The sequence below is a fragment of the Furipterus horrens genome, unplaced genomic scaffold (genome assembly GCF_987537825.1).
Source record: "Furipterus horrens unplaced genomic scaffold, mFurHor1.1.pri manual_scaffold_1, whole genome shotgun sequence".
NCBI lineage: Eukaryota > Metazoa > Chordata > Mammalia > Chiroptera > Furipteridae > Furipterus > Furipterus horrens.
In genome coordinates, this window is record NW_028327171.1 from 196207346 (window position 1) to 196221712 (window position 14367).

Below are 14367 nucleotides of genomic sequence, written 5' to 3' on the forward strand. Positions count from 1 at the left end.
GTCACAATTATTATTTTTTAATTAACTCTTGAAACAATCAATAGATATGCCTTCATTTAGTGTCCTCTTCGGGAGGGAGTTGCTGATTTAAATGATTAACCAAAGCTTACCATACTCAGAACTTGGGGTTGAATAAACAAATGTCGGTTTTCTTCCTGGCTGCTAACCTGTCAATCATTAAAAGGACATACCCTAATAAAAGTATAAAAAAGATTATTTTGACTCTTATATGCTTTATTATGTTGTATTAAAATTTAAAGTCATCCAACTGTTTGGCTTGAGCACAAAGAGTTTAATATATTCACTGCTTTTATATCTTTTTTCCCTGTACAATTTTTTTTACTGAGCTACAATTCCCATACCATAAGACTCACTCTTTTAAAGTATACTATTCAGTGGTCTTTAGCATACTCACAAAGTTGTGCAACCAGCACCACTCTCTAACTCCAGGAAGTCTTCATCAGCCCCAAAGGACCCCCTGGACTATCAGCAGCCACTCCTCATTCCAGGTCCTCCCCAGGCCCTGGCAACCACCCATCTATTTTCTATCTCCATGGGTTTGCCTGTTGTGGACATTTCATTTAAACAGATCATAAAATACATATTCTTTTCTGTCTGGTTTCTTTCAGCATGATGTTTTCTAGGTGCATTCATGTTGTACACATATCAGTACTGGACTCCTTTTTAAGGCCAAATAATAATCCATTGCATGGATATAAAACATTTTGTTTACCTATTTATCAGCTGACCAATATTTGGCTTGTTTCTACTCTTTAGCTATTATGAATATGCATGTATCAGTGTTAAAGTGGACATATGTTTTCAATCCTGTTGGTATATAACTAGGAGGAGAATTGCTGGGTCGTATGGTAACTTGAATTCTTCAAGGGACCGCCAGACTTTTCCACAGTGGCTGTACCACTTTACATTCCCACCAGCAGTGGGTGAGAGCTCCAATTTCCTGATGTCCTTGCCAATATTTTTTATTGTCCTGGAATATCTTTTTATACTGTTTATTTTTTCCATTCTGAAGAGAAATTATTCAATTATCAGGGCTTGAAAGGAAACTACCCCAGTGTGGCTGAATTTGGTGCCAAGACCATAACCAACAGAGACACTTTCCCAGGGAGAGAACAGAAATGAAATGGCCCCTCTGAGTACTCACCTGCTGCAGATCGGCGAGGGAGTACAGGTGGATCTGTTGAAGGAGGTATTCTCTGGGGAAAATTCTGAAAACGAGGACAGGAACACAAATGAACGGTGGTGCTGCCACAAACACATGTTTTTTTCTTGTGAGTTTCAGCCTCATTCAAGATCCTTTTCGTCTGCCCCCTCCCCTTTCCACCTATAATCCTCCTTCTACCCTTTGAGAAATCTGTAACAGGACCCTTTTGTTCAGATACTTTTCTTCCTAATACAGAAAGCAAGAAGGAAGTAAAAATTTGATCTTTGATTTCTAATGTAATCCGAGGTGCTGTAGTGCCATGGAGTGGTCCAGCCTGAGAGCCGGAGCACCAGGTTTCTTGTACCAGCTGTGTCCCTAACAAGCTGCGTCATGTCAGGCAAGTCACTTCAGCTTCTTCACTATTGAACTCCATTCTCTAAATATCTTTCCAGCTCCGTTATTCTGTGTCTCATTTAATAGATTTTGGAGTTGAGAATAATCATTGGGGTGGCACCGTATGTGCCTTTTGTCGGGAGGCTCCTATGGGTTTCCTTAGCAGGGACAGTCGTGCTCAGTATCACATCAATGAGCTATCCTCTTACATGTAGTGATGATAAGTTTTAGAACCTAGGTAAAAATGGGAATAATGGAACAAAATAGGTCAAACTGGGACTCCCTGACCAAGTCCAATATCTTTTGCTGCTGTCGACTCATAGCATTTAGGTAAATGACAGTGAGTGAACTTAAAAAAGAAAAAAACCACAATAGATTATAGATAAGGAGACAGGTACCAAAATGCAGAGTTAGAAAATAACACTACACATATACACACACCCCAAAATTCATGGTTCTAGCATTTTCTCTTTTTGTCTTATATGGTACTATGCAATTTTCTTGCATCCTAAAGAAAGAAACCACCAATTTATTAAATTAACATTTATGACTGTCTACTATGTGCCAGGCACTAGGAAGACAATTATGAATAAGACAATCCTAGTATCTGAGTTCAAGAAGCATAAAGTCAAGTGAGGGAACAGTACATAAACTGATAATAATTATACCGTGTGATTATTGAAAGAGAGTAATGAGTGGGGTATTTATTTCTGGATGGTCTAACATGGTGGATCCCAACCCTGACTATCTATGAGAATGACTTGGGGAGCTCTTAGAAAATATAAGAGGGCATATGCATGGGTAGAATTCAGAAATCAGTGTTAAACAGAACAAAAACTCTGCTAATAATTAGCACAGCCAGAGTTTACAACCACAGACCTAATACCCATCCAGTTCACTAGGAAATTACTATTTAGTCTTTCAATTAAGTATGCATTACTTGACAAATCCTAGAGATTAAGCCACTCCTCCTCCCTTGACCCAGCACCCCCTAATAGTAACATTTTATACAACCAGGGTACATTGATCAAAACTAAAAAATGAACTATTTTGTATATTATAGACTTCATTCAGATTTCATCAATTATTTCACTAATGTCCTTTTTCTATTCAAGGATCCAATCCTGAGTGCAACATTGCATTTAAAAAAGGTTTTAACAAAAATACAGTAGTCCTCTCTTATCTGTGGTTTCACTTCCTATGGTTTCAGTTACCTGCAGTTCAAAAATATTAAATGGAACATTCCAGGAATAATTCATAAGCTTTAAACTGCACATCGATCTAAGTAGCGTGGTGAAATCTCACACTGTCCTGCTGTGTCCCACCTGGGATGTAAGTCATCCCTTTGTCCCGTGTATCCATGCTGTAGATGCTGACCATCCTTCACTCACTCAGTAGCTATCCTGGTTATCAGATTAACTGTGGCAGTATCTCAGTGCTTGTGCTCATATAATCCTTATTTTACTATTATAATTGCTTTATTTTATTATTGACTATTGTTAATTTCTTACTATGCCTAATTTACAAATTAAACTTTATCATAGATATATATGCATAGGAAAAAAACCAGTTTATAATGTTTGGTACTACCCACAGTTTCAGGAATCCATTTGAGGGCATTGGAATATACCCCTTATGGTTAAGGGGGGACTACCGTGTGTGTGTGTGTGTATAGGCAGTTAGTTGCAAGAAGACTAGAGACCCAAATATATGTGCAAAAAAGGAATCACAGGACACAGTCTTTCAGTGGGACTATGACAAGAGCAATGTATGATAATCTAGAACAGGGACAGAGGATGTCTGAACGGGAGGCACAATCTTTCCCAAAGGTAATTGCTTATTAATGAAATCCCTTATATAGGGTAAAATGAAAGCAAGGTGGCAGCAAAGCTGATAAACAAGTGAACCAAGTGAATAGAATGGAAAATCATTTCAAAGTTAGCTTCTGCCTCTTCTGTTGCTTTGTACAAACATAGGTGAGTTAGAGAAAGTTAGAAGGGGAACGGCAACTAGGATGAACTGCAGCAGGGACAAATGTAGGGTATGTATCTGTGTTTTGTCACTTAAAAGTTCTCTCTGCTCCAAAACCCAAAAAGTCTGTGACTGTGAGCATAGAGGATATAAGAATTATTTATAAGTTTACAAACCGAATCACACTGGTATTCCCTTTGTAGAGTACTACAGCCAGTCAGTTATCTAGTGAACAAACCCTTACTGAGTGCCAAAAATAAGCCAGGTGTTGTGCTAATTGCTGGTAGATATGTCAATGAACACACTCGATGAGCAATAAAGACAATATTCAGTTTTTTAAAAAAAATTCTATTAAGATATAATAGATAAGCTATATTAAGATATAATTGGCATATATTATTACATTATACAGGGTGGGGCAAAAGTAGATTTACATTTGTATGGAAAATAATACAATAATTAATAAATAATACAAGAATGAACTCTGTGTTTTGCATACTCACAAGTGTAGCCCTACTTTTGCCCCATCCTATATTAGTTACAGGTGTATAACATAATGATTTGATATTTGTATACATTGTGAAATAATCAACACAGGAAGTCTATTTAACATTCAGCACTTATGCAATACAGTATTATTAACTGCATCCATGGCTTATTTTATTATTGGAAGTTTATAGCTTTTTACCCCCCCACCCCCCATGCACCTGTTAACCACCGATCTGTTCTCTGTATCTATGAGCTTGGTTTCTTTGTTTTTTGTTTTGTTTTTAGATTCCACAGATGAGTGAGATTATATGGTATTTGTCTTTCTCAGTCTGATTTATTTCACTTAGCATAAGTTCCTCAAGGTCCACTCATCTATGTTGTTGTAAATGGCAAACTTCATTCTTTTTTACAGCTGAATAATATTCCATTGTATATATACACCACATTTTCTAATTGTTTCCATAACTGGCTATTATGAATGATGCAGCAATAAACATTGGGGTGCATATATCTTTTCATTTCTTCAGATAAATGCCTAGAAGTATTGCTGGAATATACAGTAGTTCTATTTTTCATTTTTTTAAAGTACCACTATACTGTTTTTCACAGTAGCTGCACCAATTTACATTCCTACCAACAGTACACAAGAGTTCCCTTTTTTCCACATCTTCACCAATACTTTAAAAAATTTTTTTGATAATGACCATTCTGACAGGTGTCAGGCAGTATTTCATTGTGGTTTTGATTGCATTTCCCTGGTGATTAGTGATATGGAGCATTTTTTCACATACCTATTGGCTTCTTTGGAAAAATGACTATTTAGACCTTCTACCTACTGTTTAATGAGATTGTTTGGTGTTTTGCTATTGAGTTGTAGGAGTTGTAGTTGAGTTGTAGGAGTTCTTTATATTATATATTTTGGATATTAACCCTTTATCAGCTATATGATTTGCAATTACTTTCTCCCATTCAGTAGGTTGTCTTTTCATTTTGTTGATGGCTTGCTGTGCAGAAGCTTTTTAGTTTGATGATATAGTCCTACTTGTTTAGTTTTGCTTTTGTTGTTTCTGGTGTCAGATTAAAAAAATCATGGCCAAGACCTATGTCAAGAAGCTTATCGTCCAGCTTCATTCTTTTGCATGTGGCAGTCCAGTTTTCCCAACACCATTTATTCAAGAGACTGTCCTTTCACCATTGTATATTCTTGGCTCTTTGGTTGTAAATTAATTTGTCATAGATGTGTGTACTTATTTCTGAGCTTTTTCTTACTAGGCTGGGCCCTTCTTGTTTCCAAACAGTTTATTCTTCTCACAATAACCAACCAACTTTGGGCACAGTCATCTCTAATATTTCTTCAACATTATTCATACAGCTAAAGTTAGCTATGCATTTACTTAGTGTTTTTATGTGTGTAAATACATTTCACAAGGGTTTGTCTTCTCGCTCCCTTTAGAAGAGCTTCCAAGCCCCTCCGGCAGCACCTTATCTACTGTCTCCTCTTGATCACTTTTCATATCTAATACTATAATTCACATGAGGTCAGTCATAACAGACATAAAGAACTGGAAAATGCAATATATACAGAAAAGATAAAGGCACTAAGCTTATTGTGTCTGGAGAACATGTTGTGTACAGATTTAGTGGTGGCCATAAAAAAAAGAGACTTTTAGTCCAGATAATGCCAATCCCCTTTTTTTCTCTCTGGAAGATGGATATTATAGCACAAAAGCATTGAAGTCAAATATGAGAATAAATTTCCTGAGAGGGAAGACTGAGAGATATTAAAATGTGTCTCTTACAGTGATGCTTTTTAATGTAAAAGAAGAAAAAGATATTCTGCAGCTATTTAGAGGTAGAGACACACTCTTCTGCTTAGAGGAGGTTGGGGTTTTGAAGGCAGAGTCAGGTAACTTAAGGCTTATGCCTGCTGTCAATTTCTTCATCTTCCCCATTGCCTTGTCTTCAAGATACAGTGAATTCACAAGACATTCTCTGAATATCTTCCTTAGGCAGACCATCCACAGGGTAAAGAATTACTTAAAAACCAAACCCAGAAAAGCCTCCGCAACTTCCCATCGGGGGACGCCAAGGGATTTTTCCCTGCTGCGCCTTAGAGGTATGAGTTGGCTCTCTGGATGGGAGCTTTTTAGGAAAGGGATGGAACAAGTAGGGACTCCTAGGGCCCAGTTCCCCTTAAACTCTGAGTAGTGGAAGGGGTTATGGGAACCCGCAGGCCCAAGGCATGCTCAGGTAGCATTAAGCTGCCTCAGGCAGATCTGACTAGGAGAGGAAGAGGCTCTGCAGGAGATGCAGAGATAAATCTACAGCCACTTCAAGGACTGCTTGGGGAGCCTTTTATGTCTGGGAGGCAAAGTTTGGCATCCCCTTAAGAAAGTCAGGTTGGCATTAATTTTTACTATTAATGAATTCAAGAAAGAATGGATGACTATTTGCACTGTTTGTCAGAAAACACTACGTGTGATCATATCTCCCATGAACTTAATGCAAATAAAGTCCAGCCTTATGACCTCTGTGAGTTGTCACTATGGTGAAAACCTAGAATCAGGATCCAAATCAGCATATATTTCATTGCTATAAGCAGATGCTGGGAACCTGACATGTGAAAGGCATTGTGCTAGGCCCTGGAGACTTGAAGTCCAAGTGAAGCTTTTTAACATCAGGGAATATGCAGACCAGGGGGGTAAATAGACATGTAAGCAACAGTTCCAGTTCAAAAAAGGTGCATCGCTGAGATCTGTAGGCATGTGTGTGGGGGTGAGGGAAGCCTGCAGAATACCTAGTCAGGAAAGGCCTCAGGGAACTGACAAGTCTGAGTTAGGCAAACGGAAGGATGGGCATTCCAGGTAGAGGGAATGCTGGTGGCTAAGAGCAGAGAGGCCAGAGGGAGTATAAGCCTCTCAAGAGAACCAGCTGCCTGTGCAGATGAAGGAGCTGTCCATGTGTACATGCTGGGGTGGGGCAGCTGCAGGGTGTGAGCTCAGAAAGGCAGGATGCAGCCAGACATGAGAGGTCTTGAATGCCCTAAAATAGATGGGGTGCCATAAAGTGCCTCTAACAGGAGAATGACAAGGCTTGATTTGTGCCTTTAAAAGAACAATGTCGGCAGGACAGGATGGGGGGAGGAGAATGAAGGGATGGATAGTGTTTTTGGTAAACTAGATGAGAAATGATGGGGGCCTGAACAGAATTTAAATGGTTGCCTGCGGTTCGCGAGAAATGCACAGGTCATGATGACTAACAGGAAGTGCCTGGCCAGGAAGGAGTTTGGGATGACTCACAGTTTTCTAGCTAGGTCCAGTCAGTAAATGGCAGTCCCATTTACTGACACTGGGGACAAGGAAGAGGAGCTGTGTTTGGGGAGAAAGTTAGCTCAGTTGTCAGGGCAGAGGGCTAGGTATGTCAGTGAAATGGCCAAGTGGAGTTGTCCAGAGTCACATAGGAAATGTGTGTGTCCCCAGCCTACCGGTGTTGGGTGAAGCCATGAGAATGAATCATAGCCCAGGAGAGCACATATTAGAGCAACAGAAAAGACTGGGCCCTGGCAGAACAGTACTGTTCACGGAGTAGCTGCAGGAAGAAGACTGGGAAGGAAGAGCTTGCCAGGGAGGAGAAAGAGCAGAAGAGCCAGCATCAGGGAAATCAGGGGAGGGGGGAATTTCAACAAGGAAGAAGAGGGTCAGTGGCAGCAAAGGCAGCAGAGAGGTCAGATGATACGGGAAAGACTCTCCCAAGGCCTGAAAAGTGCCTGCTGGATTTGGCAAACAGGAATCCACGAGTGACCTCAGACAGAGGGTTCAAGGGAGAAAGACGGAAACCCGACTGCAGAGGGGCGAAGGGCTGATGAGTCTTGTAAGAAGCTAACTTTGAAGGAAAGAAGAGAAACTAGTCCATAACTAAAAAAGGATGTAGGGCTAACAAAGGATTCTTTTCCTGAATGTGGGAGAGACTTGGGCATATTTACATGATAAAACGGAGAAGCCAGTGTAGGAACAGAAGCTGCAGATACAAAAGTTGGGATAACTGAGGGAGCCTGGCCCCAGAAAGACCTCAAGGAATTGGGATGGGAACCAGCTGGAAGCTCTTTGAAACACACACACACACACACACAGCTCTTTGAAACACACACACACTGCATTTTCTTAATGGAAATGCTTCAAATTTTTACTAAAATGTTAAAAGGTAATCATCGATTTCTCCAACGTTCCCTCCAAACTTCAACATATTAGGAACCAAAAGCTACAAGCTAATTGAAGGTGCCCTGACTTAGCAATCGTCTGGTAAACAGGATTTTTGCTGCAGTGGGGCGCTGCCTTTTGTTTTCTGATGAGGCTGCTGTGTTTTGGATTTTCTGTCCATTAAGTGACCTCACTGCACTGCAAGCCAATTAATCATCAGGTCTGACAGCCCTTCTCCAGCAGGCCAACCACGAGGACAGCCCTGCTCATGCCAGTGCAAGTTCATCTGGTCGGACCTGACACAGGAGCCAAAGGGCAAACATGAGGAGAATCAACTCTGCATTTCACTCACCGGTCCCTGGCAGGTGGCACTATCACGTTCTCTGATACCAAAGAACAATGAAGAAAGCTGCTAAAGGGTCATGAAAACCAAGTAACACGGTCATTTCTCGTACCAGCGTTTTCTATGTTCTCATCTTTAGAATTGCCTGACACACCGAGAAGGTAACTCAGGCTTCATTATAGATGGCTCTAATGAGAAAGGTGAGAAAAGATGAAAATTAAGGGAAAAGATCATACATGATTCAGAGCCCTTATATTATGCAGCTGGTACTTGAGGTTAAAAATGCAGAGATAATTGCCTAAGAAATCAAAGGCAGGAGTCTTTACCAAAAAGGTAGGGGGTCCTCATTCCATTTTGTACCAGGACACTGAGTCAAATACATCAAGACTCATTTAACCTACTAATTTCTGAGGACTTCAACTCAGCTGCCACCAAGCCCTGATGCTATGAGAGAAAAGGAACCAAGTCAGGCTCTGAAGTAGGCAGACCCTTTTTGCAGGATTTTGATAGATTTAATAATACTGCCATTTCCCTGAAGCTCAGTTCTTAGAGTTGCACAACTGGCATTAAAAAACCCGATGATTAATATGGAAAAAAAAAAGTTTGCAATGGGACTATCACAACACATGTAATAGACTTTAAAGAAGAGACACCCCCACCAACACACACACACTAAGTCAAAAGATAATACAACACCAAAGAAAACCTCCAATTTTGATTCTAAATTAAAAGGACCTATAGGAAGAATATGGATAGAGGTGCATCAGGAATAATATAGAAAGGAAAACCATTTATTCATGTATTATTATGGTGTTTTCCAAGAATACGTGCTCCGGGGTAGGTAATTTGTACTGAGTTGCGAGCTTCAGTGTCTCTTTTGGCGGGCACATGCACCTGCACTGGGATCAGCAAAAAGCACTGCAAAGCATCCCCAGGGAGGTATAATTTGGTGTCCTTGATATGAGCTGCAAACTCTTCCTCAAATAGTTACATTAGGCTGGATGGGGATAGGACTCACATGTCCAGCCATGCTCCCAGCTAATGGAAAAACAATTTGAAATCAAAGGCAGATATTTTGATAGCAACCCGTGTGGAAGAAACAAACTTCAATCATTTTTTCTAGATAACTCATTTTGCTAATCTCATTGGATGAAAAAGTGGCAAGATTGCATCAAATATTATATCTTGGTAGATGATTATGGGAAATAAGGGTCTCTTTTACCCACTCATTCAGAAATTGTGCTTAAATTTCTTAGCAACAATCTCCCTGGAGTAGAAATACTTGGGAAGTAATTTTGGCTGTGATTATTCTGGGGTCTGATTATAAGAGTGACAGATTATAACATAGTTATTATGGATCCTAGCTCAAATTCTTATGGTAAATTTTTAACAGTTCCAGGAATATAACATTTTTGCTGCACTAAGTTTTATTTTTTGTTGTTTCTTAGAAAATGATTTTAATTTATGTATATTTCATTTAATCTCAGAGTAAGATAGAATCACTTTCTACCTTTCTGAAGGATTTCTCAGTAAATAAAAAGCTATGTGTATATTATAGTAAATTAACATATAACTTGCCAGAGTTCTTTTTTTAAAGCTTATTTATGTTAAGTTCTGAACAACATTGTCTTTTTTTTAGAGAGGCTACAGATCCCTTCTAGAGTGCGGATAGATATTTTTATAATTTGAGGAATGAGATCTCTAGAGAAAATGAAGGGGGAAGAGCTATTAGGAGATCAGGAGGTTAGACGACTTCACAACCTGAGTTCTGGAAGTTATCCAAGGGAAAAGGCATTCTTGATGTGGAATGAGAATGATTGCTTTCAAAAACGATCAAAATGACATTCTGTGTTTTAGTAGTTTCTGAGTCTTGATAGGTTCATACAGCTAATCTGTTGAGACTGAAGCCTCAACTGCAGTTAATGACCCTTAATTAGCTAACTTGATAACTAGCCACAAAGGCAGGCTAATAGTAAATCTTGCAGAGAATATGAGTTGTATTCATTTATTGAGCTTAATAAAAGGGTTATCTGTACACTTGGAAGTGCTAATAATTACTGGTCCTTAATGAGACTAGTTTTGTGATAACACTGTTGTTAAAATGGGCTTATCCTTCTAAAATTCAATGTTAACCAGACTTTGTTGGCTAATAACTGCACATTTATATCTCAGATTTCAGTTATAAGGTATTCCTCATATGCAGCTCAGAGGCACAACAAGTCCAGTTTGCGTAGACTGTGTTTTAAGAACTAGGCTACCCCAAGAGATATACTCTTACTAAGCTGGCCTTCTAGATGAAGTGTATTCACTTCAGAACAGTGTGCAATCTTTTCTCTCTGTAACAGAAACCCCTCTGCTAACATGTCTGACTTTTTGAGGGGGGTGAGGTAGGGGACAAGAGAAGGTGTTGCTCTGAAATGATCTCTCCCAACTAATTTATTATGAGCTCATGCAATCTTCTGTTGGGTACACTGAATAACGTGCTCATTTTCTTCTTCCAAGGTCAATAATACATAGGTCTGCTCACACACAGCAAAACACGATTTTCGCTCAGTGATTCATGATGCTCTAGACAAAGTTACTGGCATAAAAAGATACAATATATTAAGTGATGTGATTGGGTTAAAAGTAGTATATACAGTATGAGGAAAAAGTCTGGAAGGATATGCACCAAAGTGGCAGAATAATGCGGGCTTTCTTAAATATTTTGGTTTTCTATGATGAACAGTATTTATTTTTTGTAATTCCACCAGATTAAGTGGGTGGAATCTTGGTGCTAGTACTCTATATTCATTTAATTAATTTGTTCAACAAGTATTTATTAGTTCCCACTATATATATGTCAGGTATGGTGTACGCCCTGGGGATGCCACAGTGAACCAAACAGAGAGAAAGCCATGCCCTTTGTAGCTTACATCCGGCGGGCAGAGCAGGGCCATGGCATATGACTGTACAGGTGGAGCAAAGCACAGCCTCCGTATCTGCACATAATGGCCTCAGAGCAGAGCACAGACAAAATAAAGTACCACGTTGCATGGTAATAAGCTGAAAAGACATAAGCACAGGAAGTATGTGACAACGGTTGCAATGTTTTTCATTCAAACTTTTTTCAGATTAATGTCACTATTCTTCTTTTAAATTTATTTTTCAATTACAGTTGACAGATAATATTATATTAGTTTCAGGTGTACAACATAGCGATTAAGCATTTATATACTTTACAAAATGATCACCCCATAAGTCTTATACCCATTTGCCACTTACATAGTTATTACAGTATTATTGACTCTATTTCCTATGCTGTACTTTACATCCCTGTGACTGTTCATTGGTTGCAGCTTTAAATAAGAGTGGTCAAGGGTGCTTCATTAAGGTGAGTTGAGTAAAGACATAAAGGAGGTAAGAAAGTAAGTTATGCAGTTATGTGGGGCAAGAAGAAACAAGTATATAGCTCACGTAGGAGCCCGCTTGGTGTGCTCAGCGAAAGGCCAGTGTGACTGGAACAGAGTAAATGAGAAGGAAAGTAGTGAGAAGAGGGCAGAGAGGTAATGGGGGACGAGACCACATAGGACCTTGGCTTTTACTGGGAGAAAGAGGGGAAGCTATTAGATGGTTTGGATCAGGCGTGACGTCATCCCATCTACACGTCAACTCTAGCTGCACTCTTAAGACCAGACTGAAGGGGGAGACTGTAATGATTCAGGGGACACAATTCAGGGGAAAGACAGTGGCGTGGCCCTGGGCGGTAGCAGTGGAAGCAGTGACGAATGGATATATTTGAAAGGGGGAGCTGACAGGAGTTGCTGATGGACTGGATGTGGAATGTGAGAGAAGGGAGTTCGGCCTGAACACCTGGATGGATGGAGGGGTTGTCAAGCCAGATGGGGCAGTCTGCAGGAGGAACCGTTTGTAATGGGAGGGGAGGCAGGGATAGCAGGAGCTCAGTTTTGGACACATTAATTAATAGGAGTCCCAAGGACACCTCAAGCTTTGAACTTAGCTCCCCTCCGGTGAATTAACTAGAAAGACAGCTCTTCCTGGGGTAACAAGAGAAGGAGTGGGGAGAGAATCTTGGTAAATCAGGTGACATTTATGGGGACTCCTCTAAGAGCTTAGCAAGCTGCTGAATTTTCCTTGAAGGAAGAAGGAGCAATGAGATTCTTGCAACACACACGTACACTCATTTTTTCCTGGTAATCACCAGGATAAATAATGTTAATAAAAATGGCTATCTTTATGATAGATATTTCTCATTGTTCAGTAAAGCTGATTATGTCACTGAGAACTAATGCTGGATATAAGTATAATTTCAAATAAAATGTGAAACCAAAGAGAGGAAAAGGTTGTTTAGAAGGTAGAAGAATCACTTTTCATATTCTCTTGAGACTCCCAATTAAGCTGTTAAATTGCTTCAGAACAGTCTAAGCCAAGTAGGACCGATGTATCACCTAAACTGACACAATTCTGCTTTAAGCAACTGGCAGAATAGGCTTAATGTTGCCAATTGGCCTCAACTAGTGCTGGAGAAAAACCAGTTTTAAATTCATATCATAATCGAAACTTTGGATTCACCAGGCACCTCCTGTCCCCAAACCACACTTTGACAGAGAATGAGAAATGCTCAAGCACCCACATTAATTTCTACAATGTCTTTCCCTGGACTGGATGGCTTCATTTCACTCAGAAGAGAAAATATGACTTAAATCAGGATTTCTGAAAAGCTGGTCCAAACAGCTGGTATCAGTCTGGTGATGTTTTTAGCAGTGTAAGGTAAAATGAGAAAAAAGAAGAATAGTAGAATAAATTTAAATCTGTTTGATTTTTATAAAACTGTTTGATTTCTGAAGTTGTTTGCCTATATACATATATATATATGCAAATGTGTGTGTGTGTGTGTGTTACTATGTTCTTTTATGAAATGATGGTGAGAAACAGGTGGTAATGTTTAAGTTTGTTTTGCCTTATATATATAAGACAACCCTATAGGTAGGTCTGTGAAATGCAACAGTCTGGTGAACAGTGACTAGAGAAAATGAACTCGTGACGCAAAGACAGTTGTCATGCTTTCCTCTCCAAAGCCGACTGAGCTGGCCGTGAGCTCAAGGGTGCCTGTATCACCATCCCACCTCCCCACTTACGGGACAGTGCTGTGTGCCACCTCCCTGCCCTCCTTCACATTCGCCTAGATGACCTCCATCAGGGCTTCAGGAGAATGAAACACAGTTCCTCTTAGGAGTCTGGAGACCTCTGGACATCACCATCACCAATAGCAAATGCGCCTGGGAAAGCAGCAGTGATCTGAGCCATAGAAAACCTGTGGCCCTACTGCTTACCAGCTTTGTCACCTCAGGCAAGTCACATAGCATCTCAGAGTCACAGGGTTCTTTCTTGTCTTGCTAAATACCATCTGTCCTACCCATAAGGGCTGTTGTACAGAACAAACAACATATTTACTGGAAAGTACCTCTTAACTGATAAAATCATAATTATCTTACACGGGCACAGGTACCAGCACAAAAGATGAAACAGGCCGGGGATAAGAAAAACAGGGCAGCGATGTATTTTTTACCAAATGCCACTGTGTCTGGGGAGACAAGGGGAGCACAGGAACTAAGGCAGAGTAGAGTCCAGTGTCCAAAGCTGATGGCAGCTCCCCAGGAATGAGGGACGCCCTGCATAAGCAGAGCTTCTGATTTCCTAAGAGAAACCAGACAGCTAGCTTCATTTTGTAAGTTCATGAAAATACCTGATTATTTCATGTTTGCAACTATTTCAACAACTTTAAAACCTGGTGCAGCCATCTCTGAAAG

The 14367-nt window shown here is 39.9% G+C and overlaps 1 protein-coding gene across 1 annotated transcript in view; it reads right to left on the reverse strand.

Moving 5' to 3' along the window:
* Positions 1–14367, reverse strand: part of PLEKHM3 (pleckstrin homology domain containing M3) — a 170390-nt gene that overhangs the window by 78177 nt on the left and 77846 nt on the right. The window contains exon 6 of the mRNA XM_090282988.1: positions 1166–1229. Within this exon, the coding sequence (XP_090139114.1) occupies positions 1166–1229 (64 nt within the window). The remainder of the gene's footprint in view (positions 1–1165; positions 1230–14367) is intronic.